At 32.7% G+C, this 22,230-nt stretch overlaps 1 protein-coding gene and 1 long non-coding RNA gene across 3 annotated transcripts; one reads left to right on the top strand and one right to left on the bottom strand.

The window, feature by feature from the left end:
• The first annotated feature begins 14,860 nt into the window (after window positions 1–14,860).
• LOC145051616 (uncharacterized) lies at window positions 14,861–17,012 on the top strand. 2 transcript variants are annotated; one of them, XR_013683731.1, is made up of 4 exons: window positions 14,861–15,850; window positions 16,009–16,167; window positions 16,645–16,721; window positions 16,803–17,012. It is a non-coding gene; the product is annotated as an uncharacterized LOC145051616 (long non-coding RNA). The 2 variants fall into 2 exon arrangements; XR_013683730.1 differs by having other exon boundaries at window positions 14,861–16,167.
• A 1,812-nt stretch (window positions 17,013–18,824) lies between these two features.
• Window positions 18,825–20,471, bottom strand: LOC145050476 (protein FAR1-RELATED SEQUENCE 5-like). Its single transcript, XM_078998721.1, has one exon. The coding sequence runs from the start codon at window positions 20,469–20,471 to the stop codon at window positions 18,825–18,827; it is 1,647 nt and encodes a 548-aa protein (XP_078854847.1).
• Window positions 20,472–22,230: the final 1,759 nt, after the last annotated feature.

The following is a 22,230-nucleotide window of genomic DNA, read 5'->3' as shown; positions in this document are numbered from 1 at the left end:
AAAACCTGCGATTTTTAAGAATATAGAGTCAAAAAAAAGATTTGTGATCTCTAAGTATTTTTTATGCATTTTTCCAGCCGTCTATATATATATATATATATATATATATATATATATATATATATATATATATATATATATATATATATATATATATATATATATATAGGAGTAGGATCAAATGAGAACACCAAAAAGGTTGAGAACGCGAGAACAAAGTATATTTATTTGTGATTCCATGTATTCATTTGTGGAGAAATGATAAATTTTTACGCCTTTAATTTCAATTGAAGAGAAAAATCATATTAATGTTGATTGTGCGTAAAAAATTATCATTTATCTACAAATGAATACATGAAATCACAAATGAATATACATGTTCTCGCGTTCTCAACCTTTTAGGTGTTCTTATTTGATCCTTTCCACATATATATATATATATATATATATATATATATATATATATATATATATATATATATATATATATATATATATATATATAGGTGTAAAACTCGTATATTATACAGGTTGATTAAAAAAGAAATTAAATACTAAAGTGTAAACAATAAATATTTTTTAAAATAAAATTTTGGAATAAGAAATAAAGAAATATATTAATTGCAATTTAATATCATAAAAACCCTCAAGTTTTCAGGGTTTTATCGGTTTTGCCCAAAGTTGAATTTTATGTCTGTTTTTACCCTAATATTTTTTAAAAAATGTTAGGTTTTACTCTTTTACCGGTGATAACAGGTTACCATTATATTAACTTCGCAAAAAAACCCGTAAGTTTACAGTTTTTATATGTTTTTACCATTAAGTTTATAATTTTTTTACACTTTTACCCTATGTATTTTTTTCATATTATACGTATTCAAGCAGACAAATCATATTTATATACGAAAATTTTTTAATTAAATATTGTATTTATATTTTTTTAATGTTATTTCTTCTTATATATATATATATATATATATATATATATATATATATATATATACACACATATATATATATATATATAGGAGTATGATCAAATGAAAACACAAAAAAGGTTGAGAACGCGAGAACAAAGTATGTTCATTTGTGATTCCATGTATTCATTTGTGGATGAATGATAAATTTTTATGCCTTTAATTTCAATTGAAGAGAAAATGCATATTCATGTTGATTATGCGTAAAAGTTTATCATTTCTCCACAAATGAATACATGGAATCACAAATAAATATACTTGTTCTCGCGTTCTCAACCTTTTAGGTGTTCTCATTTGATCTTTTCCCTATATATATATATATATATATATATATATATATATATATATATATATATAATATGTGGTTGTTATGTATCTAATATTAGGTATAGAACCATAAAAAACTACATAGTTTTAACAAAATGCAATCAAATCTCTCTACCATCTTTTTTGTATCCTATATAAGACTAGATGATAGGCTTAGTACATATTTTTATGGAGTTTTACATAGGGTAAATGTCATATTAACCCAACGAACTTTTCACGTTTGTCCAATTTAGTCACCAAAGTTATTTTTCTACACAATAGGTCACTAAACTTGTTGGTAACCTGTTAACTACACCATTTTACCTGATTTTATAGGTTGCCCAGTTTGACTTGCCATTTTGCTCTGATCTACGTCACCTCAAAGTCATTATCTCCTTCTTTCCTTTCCTTTCTACACATCTAATTGCATTCTTCGTTGTTTCCTCTAATCACACACATTTGGGTTTGACTCTCATTTGGGTTTGACTCTCATTTGAATTTGGAATTAAAAATTAAGAATTGGGGATGATTTTATCATAAATGGTTTGACGATTCAGAGAAGCTTCAATGGTGGTGGTGAATTTATACAGAATAATTGCAATAATTCCAGCAGACAAACCTCCCAGAAACGCCTAAAGAGGTAACGGAGGAGCATTTGCCTCAACCGGCGTTATTGCTTTCAAAATCTCAAGTGCCTCCTCCTTCAACGTCTTTTTAGTTTCTGTTCTCTTAGACCTAAATTTCTAGTCCGTAGACAAAATTCTCAACTCAATCATTGCTAATACTCGCATATAACTGCAATAGGTTCAGTTGCGAATCATAATTACGGTTTACACAAATCAAACCCCTGTGATAAAGAGAGAGAGAGAGAGTGTGTGTGTGTGAGTGAGTGATGTGCACGGAAGTACCCACTAATTTTAAATTTATAACCTAACAAACTTAGACTAACTATGCACTTGTAGGCAGTGTACCTAGTCAGATTACAGTATAGCTTAGGTAAGTCGGGTGCCGGTCACAGGGAACGGTGTTATTAATTAATCTATTCACTACTAAATTAATATAACTATTAATAAGCTAAAAGGGGTTTTTATCTAATTTTGCAAGTTTATATGAACTTAATTCTTTAACAAAAACTCAATCAATAAACAAAACACTTATGTTAGTTCGAATTCGCTTTCACTCAATGGTTGTACATTAGCAATTTAGTTCTAAATCTACTAATTATTAATCAATTCATGTAAATCTATTATGGTCATACAATAGTTAACACATAATCAATTATTAAATAAGATTGGATCCATGAAAGATTGATTAATCAAAACACAATTACAGTCATAATATGAGTTCTCTAACACAACTTAATTTAATGATTCAATTACTTATCTAAGACTGGTTTGATCTTAGCTTTAATAACTAGTGTTCACTATATTATTAGGTATTCAAATTCATGCAGATTTGTGTTCACGAACTACACAGAACAAGAATTTAAAGCAATTAAATAATTAACTCAAGCATGCTAGGTAAAATCAATCAACACAAGCATATCACCAACAAGTAAAATCGAGTCTAATGCATTAAAACCATGAGTTCCAGCTTCGTCTAGCTAACAGAAGCAACTAGATTTAGCTGGACATATTAACAGCTAAACAAACAAACACTATAATCAAAAACATGTTTAAATGTACCAATCTATCAAGATAAATTATGAACTCCTCCTTCCTTGGTGTTAAAACCAGCTTCTAGAGCTTCTTTGCCTCTGAATTTCGTCTCCAGGAATCCTCCTAAGCCAGCAAAAGTTCTCTCCAATCATAATGGAGAAGGATATATATATATATATATATATATATATATATATATATATATATATATATTCTGCCAAATCACCGTTCACGTCGTGAGCATTTAAAACTCACGTCGTGAACTCAAGGTAATCGTGATCGTCAAGGATTCCTTCACCCGGATGCTTATCTTCTAATTATTTCCACTCACGTCGTGAACCATCAACTGTTCATGTCGTGAGTACGTCTTTTTTGGGTGTTTTTCTTGTCTTTCAAGCCTTCAACATCCAAAGTTTCATCCTTTAACGCTTTTAGTCCCTTTCTTCAAAATGTCTTCTTTTTGGCCGCAAAATATAATTTAACCTTATAAGTACCATTATTCTATGCAAATGACCAAAATATATATATATATATATATATATATATATATATATATATAATTGTACTTAAATATTGCCTAAAAATATGTATAAATATGGCAATATTTGTTGGGTTTTGAGCATTCTAACACTCCTAAGTGTACATGCAACCCTAAATACCTTGGATCTATGTTTTCTCTATTATACATGCAAATATGAACTTTCCAAGGTATTATCCTAATCTAGCATACAAAACAATGAATATAACAAGATAGAATACATACCTCTTTGATGTAGAAAGTCTTCATGAAGCTTGAGTGCCTAGTACCCCAAGTGTGACACCTCAAATGGTTCATACAACATCAATTGCTTTTGGAATAACCTTGAGAGAAATGTAGAACACTTGAAATCGGCTAGCCCTTCTCTAGCATGATCCTAGTGCCGATTTTGGTCAAGAATAAGATGCATATATAGTTAGGGTTACACCATGTAAACCCTAATTGACATGGTCTTTCATTTCCATAATCCTTGGGTACAAAAACACCATGGAGCATCCATGAAGCATCATATGGGTTTTAGCCTAACTAGATAATCCATGGAGCATTAGCCCACTATATAAGTATGGATGATTTACACAATCAACCCATATATTTAATTAGTCTTCTTTTGATCACTTAATTAATCCTCGATTAATTCTTGATCAATACTAATTAAATAATCATATTAATATATTAGAACTTATAATATATTAACCAACCTTAAGTGTTATTTCTCTCATTATAGTCTATCCAAATGCATGATGCCATGCAACCCAAATGGACCATGTCGGGTCGGGTCAAGTCTTACCAATTATAGTTATGGACTTAGACATTAATCCAACAGTCTCCCACTTGGATAAGTCTAAAACTATTATTGTGTATGACTTCAAGAACCGACTGGCAATCGTAGCTCTCAAAAGCTTCTGTCGAACTCTAACCTTGTCGATGAACTCTGACCTTTGTCAATGACTTGTCCATTAGATAAGTGATCATATATTCCTCCATTATAGATATCGTATGGACTGAGACATGGATTATAATCATTCTCTCTGTCCATTTGTTGTTTCCCGATTTCCAATTTATGACGACTGACTAATTGAACAAATCAAATCAGTCCTGGCCCGGCCAAGCACTTCTATTTTTCATCATCAAATCATCGAGAGGCCCACATAACTTCGACTCATATGGCTTGTTCTACTACTTGTTGAATCATACATAAAGACACGTTTTATAACACCGAGTTACCGAATGAGTTTTCGTGCAATCAATGTACAACCAACTCATATCTCTAGGTTTGAAGAATATAAGATATTATTGTTTCATGATCACTCGTGATAAAATCCATGAAGTGATTCCAATGAGCGCGGGTTGAATCCAATACTCAGAACTTATGAGCACTCATGAGTGTTGTAGCCCTTTGTCCAACATCTTAGACCTCTACAAGCCAACCCATGACAGTCTTGATTCATATCTACTTCCAACATATGACCGACTGTGGATGGTTTGAATAACTTAGTCAATCAAAACAATGACCTAGTTATTCTGGAAGTCAAAACATGCAAAGTGAAACACAATAATAATCGAATCCAATATGGTATCAAAACCTATGAACATAAATAAAACACCTTTTATTTATCACCATATGATTGCACATTTTTCATTGTATACTGTTTCAGCTATCAACTTTATTCTTGAATTTAAAACAATAGTTGTCCCATGCTCCAAGCATGTACACTATGTTTTCTAAACACTAGTCATGTCATACACCAAGTATGCATACTATGTTTTTCTATGATCTTTACTTTGTGAAATAGATCAATTGAACATAACTCCAATTATCCTCTTTTCACAGTCTCAAATCCTTATTGCAAATGCAAGAATTCCAAATTCATGCTATTTACTGAAATCTGTTAGATTCTAAACTTATATGCATTGATCCTCTTGTAATGATTATGCACAAAGTCAGAAAGACTTGACAGCAACCATTACAGAGCATTCCAAAGGAGATCAGCTCCTTGGCAACATCCTTCTTAAATTAAGTTTCCTAATCTTATACAGATTGAATGATTTCTAACTTTGAAACATTTCCATATTCCATTTTGACTATCACTTCTGAACAAGAGTTGCCTCCTTACAGATTATGTCAATATGGTCCTTCTATAATTATCACTATACTTCCAACTGTTCTTGAGCAACCAATCTTTGGTAAACCTTAGATTATCCTTGACAATTGTTTAATCCTTTTAGTCATATCCAATTCTAGACCTTTTCCCTTCTTAATGCCCCAGGCATTTGGAATTTTTTTAGAAAGGATGAATATAGCACATGTAATCGATCCTATATCCGAAACATATGGGACACAATTCACAAGACATAAAGACTAAACCAGTCTTTTTCTATAACATTTCCATTTCTATTTGCCAAGTTCTCATAATTCAGATTATGAAAAGGGATGCCGTAATCATAATCGAATTTTAGAACGCAAATAATGGACCCATATACAAAATTTCCTTATGTTAAGCCATTCCAACATGAAATTCATATATATACCCTTGACTAAATACGATTAAAACCTCAATCTAAGCTTTTAGATTTAAGATGAAGTATAATTTCCTCTCCCTTAATTATAGCAAAACAACTCTTTCCTAGTTGAAACTTTTGTTTTCTATAATTAACATTGCTAACTTGCAAGCTTTATCATAATTATCATGCTCCCACTAACATGATGATTATTAGCATAAAACTTATGTTCCCACTAGCTTTGACATGTACTCAGAAATTAGCTTATTTTCTTACCAAAGTTCAGATTTCTGATACTAGATTGTTTTGATAAAACTTTATCGAAATCATACACCTCTTTTAGATAGCTCACAGGTGTGTCTAAACAATTTTAGAACTATGAAAAGGGATGTCGTAATCATATTCTCAATTGTTTAGACCTTTTTGCCACTTCTTACAAGTCCATGTTAGTGTGTCGGTTAACCACACAGCTCCACTAACGACTTTGAGAATGCAAATATCACAATTGCTATCTACTTCAAATCTACTTGGCGGAAGTGTTTCCTCACCATCATTTTCATGAATCGAAGAGAAACCTTATGACCCTTAGATTTAATGGTGTATGTGTTCTTATCCATGTGAATTGTCAAAACCATAGTCACAAGACAAGGATAATGACAAATTCAAACTCATATAGACTGAACTCAATCTTAATTTCTTGCCACCTGGCAGCTCAAGGGCCTGTCATTGCTTCCAAGTTGTTGTGCAACCAATTGAGAACTCTAAGAACTCATATGCAAAGCCAACTTTAACTGGAATGGGCACAAAATATGTCAACACGATAGGTTATAAACCTCAAGTCGTGTGCTAGTGAAGAACTTCAGGTTTTATTCTTGATTAGTTCTTGAGACTTTCAAGACCTTAAAGACTCTCACTGTCCTCTTGACATATAAGACTCCCTTGTCAAACATCCAAGAGATAGTGCGGATTCTAATCAAGACAAACACTTCATACAATTGGCCTTAGTTGGTCTTTGTTTTATCCAAAACATCACAACTTACCAATTTCAAATGTACAAGAGTAGAAAACTTTTACTCTTACATTTGACAAGTGTTTTAAACCTTCTTTAAGACATGTCACTCAAGTTACAATTTTAGAGTATAACTCTAAAAATTATTTTTGAAACGAAGTATGAATCATCTTCTTGATATAACTACTTCAACAATTCATAACTCATCTTCTTAACTATTAGAATCCACTTAGAAGATGAATTGTGATAAGGTCTCTTAATCATTAAGATGATCATATAACATGATACTAAAGTACTCTCCCATCTTTTTAGATTTGAGAAACTTTTATCCTTCTGCCTAATTTGATTCTTCTTATTTGCTCTGTCATACATTGGAACCTTTTCCAATGTCTCAGAATTACACTTATGCTTGTAAGTATAACCATATTTACTGAGCTATAGTTAATTATGACGAATAGTCTTATCTATCTTTTGTGGTGGACTTAGCCAATGCACAAGAATGTGTACTCAATCCCTTAGTCCTTTACAAGACTCACACATCCATGTGAACAAGTAATTAGTCTTAATTTTCCAATACTTGAAAGTTCTCTTTCATCATGCTATACAACTTGCATGATTCCAAGTTCCGGTCCAATTGAAACTTGGGTGATGAGAATCTTTCCTTATTTGGTAAATTTAGACATTACCACAAATGAAAGAATCAATTTCATATTTCCACTCTTGCTATTAATGAAATCTTATAAGCAACACAGATTTTCACAAATGCCATTGTAAAGATATTTTAAAATAAATAAAATCAAAAATTCTCTTTTATTTTACAAACTTTGTGGAAAAACTATCCTTACAATGCAAAAGAGCATGAAAACTTTGTTGTTATCTATTTCTAAGCAATATCTCATAACTCCTAAGAAGTAGCTCAAGAGTCCGATCTTCAAACTATGCGATAGAAATCCATCTACGCGATCAGATTCAGCATATTCTTTCTTTAAGTTTCTTCATTTTCTTTAATTCTTAAAACATCAACATGTGACCCAGTCACATCATGTATCAAGAATCTCAGAATAGAAACTTAGCAGAGTTAGATAGTGGACTTTACCTGAATTAGAGTCAAACTTATTGACTTTAACATCCTTAGGTAACCTGGCAGCTTCGCAACCAATGCCCCTTCCTTTGGCAATTTAACATATGGATGCTTTGGTAATGGAACATGGGACTATCACAGACTTGGCCTTTCTCTTTACCATTTGGTCAACCGGGTTGACTATGGCCGATCCCTTTCCATTGGGAAGAGAGAGCTTTACTGTATATCCAGTGTCATTATTATCAATGTCCATAAAGTTTTAGGAAGTTGATCTTAGCAAATAGATAAGATCATTAAGGGTCTTGTCATAGTCTGTTTCATAGGAGTCCCAAAGGAGCTCACTATGTGACTTACAAAGTGATTGAACCACCAACTTTCTCAAGACTTTGACACCCAACTCTCCCGGCTTGTCAATATGTGACTACGTCTCCAAGATGTGATCACACCTAGACCTTGCCTTGCCAATAGGGCTTGAGTGACCTTGAACTTGTGGGCTAGGAAGAATAATTGGAGGAGGTGAAAGAAGTATAATTTCCATGGGACATCATCTTCATTTAGGAAAGCTTGTTTCAAGAGATTTGGGAAGATCATAAATGTCTAAACCAGATATCTTTTGGGAGATATTCAAGATAGTTGATTTAAAGTCCTTAATAACCCAATATGAAATATTAAGCGTAGGACCCAACACAATACTTATATAACTTGGAAGAGGGATGTCGTAATCCAAGCTATAAAGTATATGAAGGTAGGTGAATGACGATTTACCAATTTCCACCAAGATAAACGAAATGTATTATTAGGTTTTAATTGGTTTTGAAACTCCTAGATCTTTGAAATTAATTGAACTGTTCAATGGCATGTTTCAATCTCGAGTGTGCCCTTCAGGTTTTGTGACTGGGATGCCGAGGATCACAAAACAAGGTGTGAAGTAACCATGCAAATTACTTGGTACCCTTAAGTGTTTACCCCTCAATCGATGTGCCGGTTAACCACACACGCTCCATCGATACTATGATAAACATTAAGTTACCCTTTGCCTACTTTGTTAAATACGAGTTAGTGTGCCGGTTAACCACACACGCTCCACTAACTGACTTAAACAAAGTGCAAAGTGTAATTTCATGGATTAGCACCTTATTCACATTTTCCCAAGTAACTAAGATTGGGTATTATTAAGAGTTTAGTTACTTAGTATTTATCATTAATACTTTTAATGAAGGGAGAATTCTAGTCCTTGTCCTACCCGTTCGGCTAACGACCCTCCACCGGTCAAGGAAGCGGTGGGTGAGAGTGGACACCCATTAAACTGCCATTTTATAGGCAGTAACCTTATACCCCCTTATAGACCGGCTTCGTGAATAAGGCCTACTAACGGTAAGACTGGCTTGTTCTTATACATATATATAAATATTGTTAACTTATAATATTATAAAGTATAAGGGTTGAATTTTAACTTTTAAAATTCTAAGGGATAACTTGGAATTAAAGTACTCATAAGAGAACTTTTCAAATTCCAAAACTTGAGAGCAAGTTTTTGAAACCATTCAAAACTAATTAATTCCATAACTTATGTGTTTAAAGAAGTTTTAATCCAAAAACTCTTCAAGTTCCATAACTTGAGGATAAGTTATGGAAGACTTTAAATTATTAAAGAATGTAACTTTTTCTTTATTTTGTAACTTATGGAATTAATTAAGGTTACATATTTTTATTACTTAATGAAGTGACTCTTGAACTTCCAAAACTTAAGGACAAGACTCTTCATTTTTGTAACCTTTGCCAACTTTTATGAGTTTTATGAAACTTAAATGTGACTTTTCATATAACTTGAGTACAAGTTACAAAAACACATTTTAGAATCAACTCTTAGATTAATTTGGATTGAAAACAACAATTTCACATAACTTCCTATTAGTCTAAGCAACTCATAAGAACAAGATAATTCAAATCAAACTTTTTCATGTAATTAGTCTAAACCTTAAACTAATACAAAACATGATTCTATTGACAATTATCTTTGAAATTGGATTAGCATGAACATTACCACATTAAAAACAAGTTTATAAGTTCAAAAACAGCTTAGGGTAATGTTCCTAGTCCATTTCTAGCCAAAAAAAACTCGAAAATATGTTGTCTGGGGCTCCTACTCGTCGAGTGCATGAACCTACTCGACGAGTAGGATGATTTTACTCATGGAATCGGCGAGTTCATTAGTGGACTCGGCGAGTCCAGTGCCCAGAAAGCCAGAAAATCGAGTTTTTTCAGCATTTTTCTGCAATTTGCATCAAGTATAATTGAAAACAAGCCTAGTCTCTGATACCACTGTTGGGTTTTGAGCAATCTAACACTCCTAAGTGTACATGCAACCCTAAATACCTTGGATCTATGTTTTCTCTATTATACATGCAAATATGAACTTTCCAAGGTATTATCCTAATCTAGCATACAAAACAATGAATATAACAAGATAAAATACATACCTCTTTGATGTAGAAAGTCTTCATGAAGCTTGAGTGCCTAGTGCCCCAAGTGTGACACCTCAAATGGTTCACACAACATCAATTGCCTTTGGAATAACCTTGTGAGAAATGTAGAACACTTGAAATCGGCTAGCCCTTCTCTAGCATGATCCTAGTGTCGATTTTGGTCAAGAATAAGATGCATATATAGTTAGGGTTACACCATGTAAACCCTAATTGACATGGCCTTTCATTTCCAAAGTCACGACGTGAGTGTGTTAAGATTCACGACGTGAATTCGATTGGAAGCGGATTCTGGAAAGTCACCATATACTGACTCACGACGTGAACAACAATGGGTCACGGCATGAAAACTGGATTCTCATAAATGTATTTCTTCCAACCTTTCTTTCAATCCTTATATTCAACCCTCATGTCTTAATGGATTAAGACTCTTCTAACCCTATTAATTTCAACTATTCTCTCCAACTTTCTTCTCACTTGAATCGCCCCACACTTAATTTAAATTATGGTTCTCGACTCTCGACTTTAAACACTCCCGGCTAAACACATATACACTCGTATCTCGACATCATTTATACGCGCTCCTAGCAATTCTGAAAAAATAACAACTAAGAAGAGAAAAAGTAACATAATATCTAAATAGTTTTACAATCCCAAACAAATAAAAATAAAAATAAAATATAACTAAACCAAACAAAACTAAAATAATTAAAGAAACGACCAATCATCCTCGTCATCCTCGTTCACCCCGCTAGTGCCCGCTCCGTCGGCTCCATGTCCTCTATACTCTGTCCACCTTGGGAAAATTGGGTAATGATACCCCAAATGAGGTGGCTACTCCACCCCAAGGTGTAGAACGACGTTCTCCATGGTGCCACCAATCCATTTGACACTCAAAGATAACTGGTCAAAATAACCAGCCATATCACCCCCAAAAGGTGCTCCTACCATGGATGTGGGTGGATGCATTTGTTGCCCTCTTTCTCCCCTTCCTCTTATGTTCCTGTGCCTCAGCCTCGGTTATGGTTGTTCTGGTTGTGTATCAGGCTGCTCATCACCCTCATTACCCTCATCATCTGAAGGTACTATTCCCCAATGCGACCCAAAGTTTCTGAAAACCCGCATGGTCTCCAAAAACCCCATGCCAAACTCATGCTCTTCCACACAAGTCATGGAACGAGTAATATCAGGAACAACCAAATGATACGAGCGGGCCAAATGCGTAATAAATTTCCCTCCACAAATGGGGCTCCCAGGGCGAGAACTAGCTGCGGACCCGGCCAGAAAACATGCCAGAAAATAAGGAATGTTGCAACACACTCCGGGCTGCAAGATACACCATAAGAAGAATAAATTTTGTTTTGTTACTTTATCTCCATGCCTCCTATGATTGATGGAAAATGTGATGAAACGGTGGAGTAAGCGATGGATAGGGGACCGAATACTACTCTCGGGAGACACTCCGGAATTAAACATTATGGACGCAATATTATGCCAGAAAACGTGTCCAGTGACACCCTCCGTGTATCCTCTAGCTGCCGCGCTTAAGAACATACCAAATTCGGGAGTCATTGCCTCTTGTCGATCATATAGTCCAACTCTCCAAGCAAATTCAACGAGACTGCACTCCCGGTACTCACCCCCCAACCGGAACACCAAAGCATGCGGCCAATGTGGGTCTTGGACAGTCTCCTGGAATGTCACTATTGAGAAAAACTCAACACAAAATTCCTTATACACCCGCTCTTGGATTCGAAATAGGTTGAGCCAACCCGAGGATGTGAACGAGTATCCATCTCCAATAAATATTTTTGTCAAAAATGGGGACAACCTTTCCACGAGCCCAACTTCCCTCAACCGCGTCCAATTGATTGTAGGAGCAACAGCAATCTTGGGGTTGTAGAGCCACCCTAATTTGTTGTTCCATCGGGTCAAGATGTCGCGGGACATTGTTGTGGGAAAATTGTAAAACGGGTGCAAACCCGCAACTCCAAGAGGTGCCTCCCTTCTAGGACCCATTTCTGCAAAAACAAGCAACAAACACACCCAAAAGAAACAACCCCCAAGCTTAGAAATTAACAGAACTGAAAATGTCCAATCATTGTATTCACGTCGTGAATCCTTTAGGATTCACGTCGTTAGTTCGCAACATCTGCAAGCAGAATCGCTAAAATCAAGGGCAAATCTCGTCAAAATATTAATGGGGTTTACTCCTATACCATTTTCAAGCACAAAGCATCAACATTCCAAGGCTATTACGGGAATTTTAAGAAGTAAATTCGACATTTCATCTAACTAATAAACCCTAACCCTAAGTTCAACTATTAAAGAAAAATTAAACTTAAGAATTAAAAATCATTACCTTAGATTGTAGTATGAGGTAAGCAAAAACGAAAATTAAGTGTTGTCGGCCAAAATTGGAGCAAGGGGGGACCAGATCTTGTGTTTCACTTCGTGAGGAATAAACAAAAGAGGGTCAACTGATTCTTAACCCTTTAATTTGTGGTCCCGTGTTTTTCAAAACTCATGTCGTGAGTCCTTAAGGATTCACGTCGTGAGTCCTGTCTAGGCTTAATGTTGGGCCATGCATTCCTCATCAAATTTGGACTAGTCTTGGGCCAATCAGTTTAATAGAAAATGGGCTGATATGCATCATTTGTATATTATCCGGCTTATTCAGAATTCACGTCGTGAATTCTTAACTGTTCACGTCGTGAATCCTACACGAAATTTTTTTATTATTAAGTCAAGTTGTTTATTAACTAAATTCTTAATTATCACCAATTCATTTTTAAGGACCCCACACTCAGTGTTTAATTATGAATAAAGCGAGTTGGATGATATGATCTATGTTTCTAAGATTAAAATGCAAAAACTAAAAAGAAAAAAAAATCAAACCAAACTCGGGTTGCCTCCCGAGATGCACTTCATTTTTCTTGGAGTCATGAGTTGGACTCTGTGCCTCCTACGTTGAGTCCTATGAAGAATCCACCACTAGGATCTTTTGTTCCTTGAAACGCCTCTTGTAACCTTGAACTCGTCTTTTGTACGCCTTTTTCAAATTTTCCTTTTTAGCTTTGACCTCGTCTTCATCAAGCTTGCGTTTGGTCCCTTTAGTTTCTTCCTTGCACTCCATAGCATTCTTCTCTTCTTTCACCACTGGAGTTGTTACTTTTGAAGTAACCTCCTCTTCATCACTCGTTATGTCATCATCTTCCTTGCTCGTCCAAGAAATTGGACTCGTGTAGGCAATGACTTCAACTAATATGGAACAGATGTTCTTGGTTTTGTTCTTTTAACTTGATGAATTGTCTTGATCTCTTCTTCCATGAGCTTCTCTAATTCTTCAAGTTCATTGTCTTCATCAATGTTGAACACCTCTTCTTGAGCATGATTCCCTTGAAAGTCATCTTCTATCCCAAAAAATTCTTTTTCATTACCAACCCTCAAGGTGAGCTTAGACTCCCGAATATCAACAAGAGGTCTAATATAAACAACACATTCGGAATGCATAAATGTTGAGGATAAATTATGAAATCAAAAATAATATGAGCTCAAAGGCAATAGAAGAAGCTAACAATGAAACAAATTGAGTTTTTAAAATCAAAATGAAGTCAATTTTGATGGTTCTATACCTAATATTACATACATGACAGCCACATATTCACTTTTCCCTATATATATATATATATATATATATATATATATATATATATATATATGTGTGTGTGTGTGTGTGTGTGTGTATGAGTTTTTTTCTTAGATAAACCATTTAAGATGTAAAAAAACAAATTAATATGTTTTTAAAACTACAAATATGTATTTTTATGTATTTAAAAATATACATATAAATAAAAAAAACTTGTTCATTCATAAACATGTTTATATAAGTATATACATATATTTTTAGAAGTGTAAATATGTATTTTGATATATGTTTTTTTTAAAGTATAAATATATTTTTAGAAGTAAAGATACATATTAATATATATAAATGTAAATATATATATATATATATATATATATATATATATATATATATATATATATATTTATACTTCTAAATACTATATCTATAAAACACATATTCATAATTCTAAAAATATTATTTATCTTTTTAAATGGTATAACCATGCAAAAACACACACACAAACAAACAAACAAACATATATATATATATATATATATATATATATATATATATATATATATATATATATATATATATATATATATATATGGAAAAATATATAAGATAGGTACCCCAAATATCTAAAACTATGTCTTTTGATAAGGAGTGTGAGTTTCTCGGTACCTTATTCTCTCTTTATTTTTGTGAGGCCTTCATAGCTAACATGTATTTCTTGATTCTTTCCCAAAAATTGAATCTTTCTTACTTCATATAACTAATTCCAGAACATCGAGTTCCTGATTAATCCTAAGAACAGGTTTTTCGTTTTATTTCTCAGGTTCAAAGAGGGACATTTCATGATCATCCCCCATTGACAACCATGGTTACTTTGTATCATCCCTAACTTCCGTCGCTCTTGGGTTGTGGAGTAGAAATTACATGAAATGATTAATCAAAGGGGAAAGTGGTATCATAGCTTTATCTGTCGAAGAGCTAAAGATAAGTGGATTTGATAAAAAACAGTCAATGTTATACGTTTGAATAGTTGACTGGCTGGTATCGTGACTTCTGGAACAATCCTGGAGAATTCAAAAAAGTGTTATGGCTTAATTCAGTAGGTCTAATTTGGGTGAAATTGGTGTTTTAATAGAGGGGAATTGTAAATGTTTAACTTGCACCCACCAGGTGTTTGACATAATGCCAACAAGAAGAATAAGGCATGCATTTTGGAGACCTTATAGGGGTATTTTTGTCTTTCATTTTTATTTCTTTCAATGTTTATCAGAAGTCATTTTCTTCTGTTGTTGCTGCTATCATTCATAAAAATGCAAACAATATTGGAGTACATGGATCAAGAACTCAAAAGCTACATAGAAAAAACAAAGCAACCATTTAGTCAAAGTGAAGTTGAATGTCTAATGATCTAACTTCTTCAAGGATTATATTTTCTTCATGAAAATTGGATGATTCGTAGTGATTTGAAGACTTCAAACTTGCTTTTGGACAATAATGGTGATTTAAAGATTTGTATTTTGGTATGTCACGACAATACGGGAGTCCAGTGAAGCCGTATTTTGATGGGAACAAAAGAGCAGATTGATCAGATTTTTAAGACACTTGGGATATAGAATGAGAAGATATGGCCTAGTTATTCAAAGTTGTCGGGAGGTAAAACCGTCTTTTGCGAAGTAGAATTGTTATAATGCATTTTTACTCATTGCCTACTGTTTTCTCTAATTCATGTCTTCTACCATTATAAATAAGGTTGCTATGACTTATGATTTTGAAGAAAAAGTTTTTATTCAGTAAGTGTTGTATTATTTTAGATGAAAGGATGGGAAAGGATACTGATCAACTTTACAAAAATGAAAGTCAAAAGGATGATATTGAGTTGCCATTTCTTAATCTATCAAAAATAGTGAAAGCTACACATAATTTTTCATTTGATAATAAGCTTGGAGAAGGCCTATGGACCAGTTTACAAGGTTAGCTGTTTATTTGACCAATTGCATAATATTTCATTTAATACTTCTAATTTTTTTCACATATATACAACAACTCAGGGTGTTCTTCCAGATGGAAAAGAAGTGGATGTAAAACAATTAGTCCAGACAACTATATGTGGTTATCTATTTTTGACTTTATGGGATAAGCAAAAAATATTGTCCGTAATTAATTGGGTTGGGTTGTAAGAACGAAATTTCCGTATTCGTTTTTTATTGAAAGACCAAATTGCCGTTATAAACTTGTTGAAAATTTTCGTTCCAATTTTTTTAAGAAATTGAAAATGGTAATGATGTGTGTAATCTTTTGTATACATAAAGTTTATTTCCTTTTATGGACCTAATAAACTGTATGAATGATAATAAACTGTATGAATGAGACGATCAAAATGAAAGATTTTTTACTTGTTAATAAGGTTATGGTTTATGATTTATGATATATATTATTTTTTGTTGTAGGGTGAGTGCATCTGTCATGGCTCTTCCATCCAACAATGATGTTGTGGACACTTCCAACACAAAAAAGAAGTCTAGTTGTAGGTTACCGAAATACCCTCCTAGTCATCTACACTTCTACACAAGCTTATTAACTAATGACTCAAATACCCTTGTTGCAGGTTCCATGATTTGGAAATCATTTTTGCATAATGAAGGACATAATGACATATTAGGAGCCCAAAAGATTTGAGATCAAATGGTCTTAACAAAAAAAAACTCTAGAATTGTAGATGCGATTGTTGTATGATAGTGTACTTACCCTTTTTTTCAAAATGAGAAATGTACTTATACTTATCATTATTAATCAAAATTAGCAATTGAGATTCTTCGCTTTTGGTCGTATTGTTTAAGTGAGTTGAACTTCCCTATCCTTAAGTTCTTGAGGATTACCATCTTTGGGACAGGGGCAAAATCGTCCCATAATTTTAAAAACCATCAAACTTATGCGTAGATTAACACAACATTAACCAAAATGACAGCCTACTTTCATTTTTAACATAGAATTGCAGAAAAGTTTCGTTTTGAACCCAAAATGACAGCTTTATTTCATTTTCACCCAAAATTGCAGAAAAGTTTTGTTTTGAACCCAAAATGACAACCTACTTTCATTTTTAACCCCAAATATCCTCATACTTTTGTTTTTTTTCACAAAATACCCTCATACCTCCATTTTTTTCACAAAAATACCATCATACTTCCGTTTTTTCACAAAATACCATCATATTTCCGCTTTTTTCATAAAATACCCTCATAATTTCGTTTTTTCACAAAATACCATCATATTCCGTTTTTTTTCACAAAATACCATCACACTTCCGTTTTTTTTCATAAAATACCCTCATAATTTCGTTTTTTCACAAAATACCATCACACTTTCGTTTTTTTCACAAAATACCATCATACTTCCGTTTTTTTCATAAAATACCCTCATAATTTTGTTTTTTCACAAAATACCATCGTACATTCGTTTTTTTGACAAAATACCCTCCTACATTCGTTTTTTTCACAAAATACCATCGTACATTCGTTTTTTTCACAAAATACCCTCATAATTTCGTTTTTTCACAAAATACCATCATTCTTCCGTTTTTTTTCACAAAATACCATCATTCTTCCGTTTTTTTTCACAAAATACCCTCATAATTTCGTTTTTTCATAAAATACCATCATACATAAAATATCCTCATACTTGCGTTTGAAACGCATAGTGGTAACCAAATTTCAATTATAATCACACTAATCATAAATAATCAACAAATTTCATTCGAAAACATTAAAATTGTTAAGAAGCATCCATAACTTCTAGATTATTCATATATTGTTTGTGTGTAAAGCATGAAAAAGATGCAATTAACTAAAAATATTGTCATGAAGCATCTAGTTTTGCTTTTGCCCACAGAAACAAAACATCTCATCATTATGTCTTTTGCAACGATTCATCCGCCTGATACATGAAAAAAATAAAAAATTGTTAATATAATCATTAGAGTTCTCAATCATGAAAATTAAATTATTATTATAATTACCTTTCTTTTTGAACAACTAGTAGCATAATGACCCAATCCTTGACATTAAGAGCATGTTCGTTTTTTAGGGGCTTCTAAAGAAGACTTTATTCTACTTGCAAGTTTTGGACGCCCTTTTGTAGTAGTTGGACCAAGAGGATCATGGATAGATAACTGTGGCATCATATCTACTTGCGGAACTCCCATACAAGAACTTTGAGATGCATTTTCCAAAGACGTAGATTTTTTTTGATTTGCTTGTTCATCTAAAAGACTTATCAATATTGTATTAAGTTTTTGTATCTCCGAAGGGGAGTCCCTTTCTTGTTCAATTAGTTTAGTAAAATTTGAACGGACACAAAATAATGTGTAGGCACTAACTCCATTTTCATTATTTATTTCTCCGAGTTCGATACTAGCACTACCCAGATTGTACCTAGCATCAATGGTCCATCGCGGTAAAATATAGTGATTCGGTAGTTCTTGAACATGCTTCTTCTTCATCACATATAAGCTATGCTTGCATAAAATCCCATTTGTCTCATACATAGAACACGAACATGTGACGATGACTTGATTTAAAGAGCGAAAGGTAACAATACGCCAATATTTATTATCAACATCCAATTGCCCGACTCAATATGTGCTTTCTTCTGTAGTTTTTGTTATAGTCTCGTGAGTCAAATTGGTAATAGCTTCAGTCCATTCTTTTTTGAAAGTATCAAACATCTTCCTAGTATAAAATTGACCCGTTTTTGCTTCGATTGGATGCACTGAAGAAAGAACTGGTTTCGAGTTCATAGTCTTGAAGTCTTCATCTTCTTCGGCAGCCCTTCGTGACTCAACTACTTTGTCGTATTGTACAACGAATTCATTCAACATGGTCCTCGAGTTAACAAATCCATCAAAAAAGGAATTGATACTCTCACTTCGTCCGGTTGTGGTCATACCAGCAAAGAAAATATCCTTCAAGAAGGGTTTAGCCCAATGTATACGTTGGTTATACATATCACTAAGCCAACAATTGCTTTCCAGTTCATACTTAATACGCATATCTTCCCATGTTGCTTCAAATTGTTCAATGGTGTCACTATTTACCCATTGTCTGTGAGTCTCTTGAAAATCACTGTAACGGGAAACATACGATCGAAGGTGCTCAGTTTCATGCTTCCTGATATGCCATAAACAAAAGCGATGTCGGGTATTTGGAAACACTTTTTTTATTGCATTGCTCATAGCTTTGTCTTGATCGGTAATAATTGTCTTCGGATACTTGTTAAACATACATTTGAGGAACTGTTCAAATAACCATTCAAATGTCTCTTCCTTTTCATTTTCAAGCAATGCTCCACCAAATAGTATAGATTGTCCATGATGATTCACCCCAGTAAAGGGAGCAAAAGGCATCTTGAATTTGTTAGTCATATAAGTGACATCAAACACAACAACATCTCTGAATTTTGTATAGGCATCTCTTGATCTACCGTCTGCCCAAAAGATATTTCTAGGATACCCATCATCAGACAAATCCACGACAAAATATTGGTCACTGTCCACTAATGTTTTATCTTGAAAATGTTTTATAAGTCCATAAAACTCATTTCCTCTATGTTGTTTTCGATGCTCAGATAAAACATCGGCACATTGCTTTGAAGTTACATCAGCTACATTTGAGGTTTTCATTGTATTAACAGCCTTTTTAATTTGAGAAGGTTTCAACCCTGCTTGACCAAATTGCACCATAAGAGATTTACCTTCTATTGAACGGTGGAAATTGTTATGAGATCGATGCTTTATCACCTTCGTAGGTGTCATGGTCAAGTCATGATTGTGTGTGTCATTAAACAAGTCCACCAACCATTTTCCATCCTCCTGTCTTATTATTCGAAGCTTTGCTTGACATCCGGTTCTAACATCTCTACGACGTTTTTTCTCATTTTCACTTGAAGCATCTTTGTCCATCCTTTTGAAGCCTTCTTTGTTACATACATATATCTTCCGAAAGGGCTCATTTGTTTTAGGATTTTTAATTGTGTCATCTCTACGTATACCAAATCCATGCAAAAATGAATAATCATTATAAAATGTATAGGCATCATCGGGCGTATCAAAAACATTTCCCAGTATCCTTTCATCATTAACATCATCTTCGTCAAATTCAATGTTCACACCGATACTATTTATTTTTTCACTTTCATATGTTGCTTCCACATAATCACTTGTGTCAATATCTCTTGTTCTATATGGTTCTATAGCTTGATTTGTTGCTTCGACTTCACTCATTATTGCCTGCAATAGACAACAATGCATATTGAAACATTATACGTAAAAATTATATTAACAGCCAACAATGAAAAACTAAAACAAAAATCAAATACATTGGATATTTTATCTTTTCAGAAAAATCGTTAACCCGCAATGTCTACCTCTAGAAACAACAATGTCAATAATAAAACACCGTAACAAATACAAATTCAACAGCTAATGGAGAACACTATAAACAATAATGTCAAATATTAAAATCAGAAAAACTTCAAAAAATAAGTTTCAGTAAAAATTACTTGGTACTGTTTGATCGAATTCAAATTCTTGAATTAAAACTTTTTAGTTTTTCCGTTAATTGTGATTGGTGGAATATAGCAAGTTAACTACAACACCTATAACCCAATTTCATGAATTGCAACTTCTTTTTTATTGAGATTTAGAAGAAAATTAATGGGTATTCGATAATAAACTTGATAAACTTATTAATTGAGGAATTGACCAACCTCATAGACAAGACGAAATCCACTTTGCTGTTGTGAATTGCAGTTTTTTTTATAGTGAAGAGTTTTTTTTAATGTGAATAACGATTAGTGTTAATTCCGATCATTTGATTGCAATCGATTTTGCTGTTGTGAGAAAGTTGTATGATCAAGGCACCCAACTTCGAGAACTCCAAGGTTTTTTTTATTTGATTTATCGGTATTAAGTAGTCGTCTTGTGATTGCATGAAATCACCGATTTTTTTCTTTTTCTGTGAATTGGTGAAGTCGATAGCTATCATTCGAAAAAGGAGTAATTTGAGTAGGATTTCACCAGGAATAAGGAAACGTAGATTATTTTTAAGGAAATTATTCTTTTTTTTTTCAGAAAATTAAATTATTTCAATAACATTTATTCTCTTTTTTATTTTTTTGTTAAAAGTTGTACTTAACTCGTTCTCCTACATGGAATCATGATTTTTGTGAATCAAGCTTTTGTTTTGACCTTTGATTTTTGATTTATTTAAAATTATTTATGTGAATCACGATTTCTTTGAAGCAGCCGATCATAGAAGCAGGAAATCATGGAGAAATTAAGTTTCTCTGAACAAAATTCTGATTTTATTGAAATTGGTTTTGATGAATTTTGATTTCTATGAAATCGTTTTTTTGGTGAATTGCGATTTCTTGACAACGATGATCATGCACTGATTTGAATTAAGAAAATTGTCGACGTGATCATTAGATTAAGGAAACGTAGTAAATATTTGAACGCATTTGTTTTTTTTTTTTTCAAAAAAATTGAAACAGTAATCAAAACTACGTAGTTTTAACCATTGGGTACCTAATTTTATATACCCTTAAAGGTATACTCACTTTTCTCATATATATATATATATATATATATATATATATATATATATATATATATATATATATATATATATATATATATATATATTAATTGTATGGTTTTATTTTGATGTCATTTTTGTGATTGTATTTTTATTTGTTTAAATTTCATTAATATTTTTATTTTAATATACTTCTTAGTTCTTAAGTCTCTATTTATTTAAACTTTTTTAATAAAAATATATAAAGGATTGTATTAAAAAAATAAATAAATAAAAGATGAACATTTACAATTTCCATGGTGGTCGGATAAGATTAGAAAGAAAAACTGATGTGTAATGAGGTAAAGATACCAGATCCTTCACCTTTTATCGTCTAATTTTGTTTGGTAACTTTTCTATATTTTATATTTTACACTTTATATTATCGTTTTTTCAAATAAAAAA

Source organism: Lactuca serriola, chromosome 5 (genome assembly GCF_051521515.1).
Source record: "Lactuca serriola cultivar US96UC23 chromosome 5, Lser_US96UC23_V15, whole genome shotgun sequence".
Taxonomy (NCBI): Eukaryota; Viridiplantae; Streptophyta; class Magnoliopsida; order Asterales; family Asteraceae; genus Lactuca; species Lactuca serriola.
The sequence above is the reverse complement of the archived record's forward strand: the minus strand, read 5'-3'. Positions and strand labels throughout refer to the sequence as shown.

Bases quoted from the DNA above. Each gene is read 5' to 3' on its own strand.
- LOC145050476 (XM_078998721.1), bottom strand. From the start codon at position 20,471: ATGAGTGAAGTCGAAGCAACAAATCAAGCTATAGAACCATATAGAACA.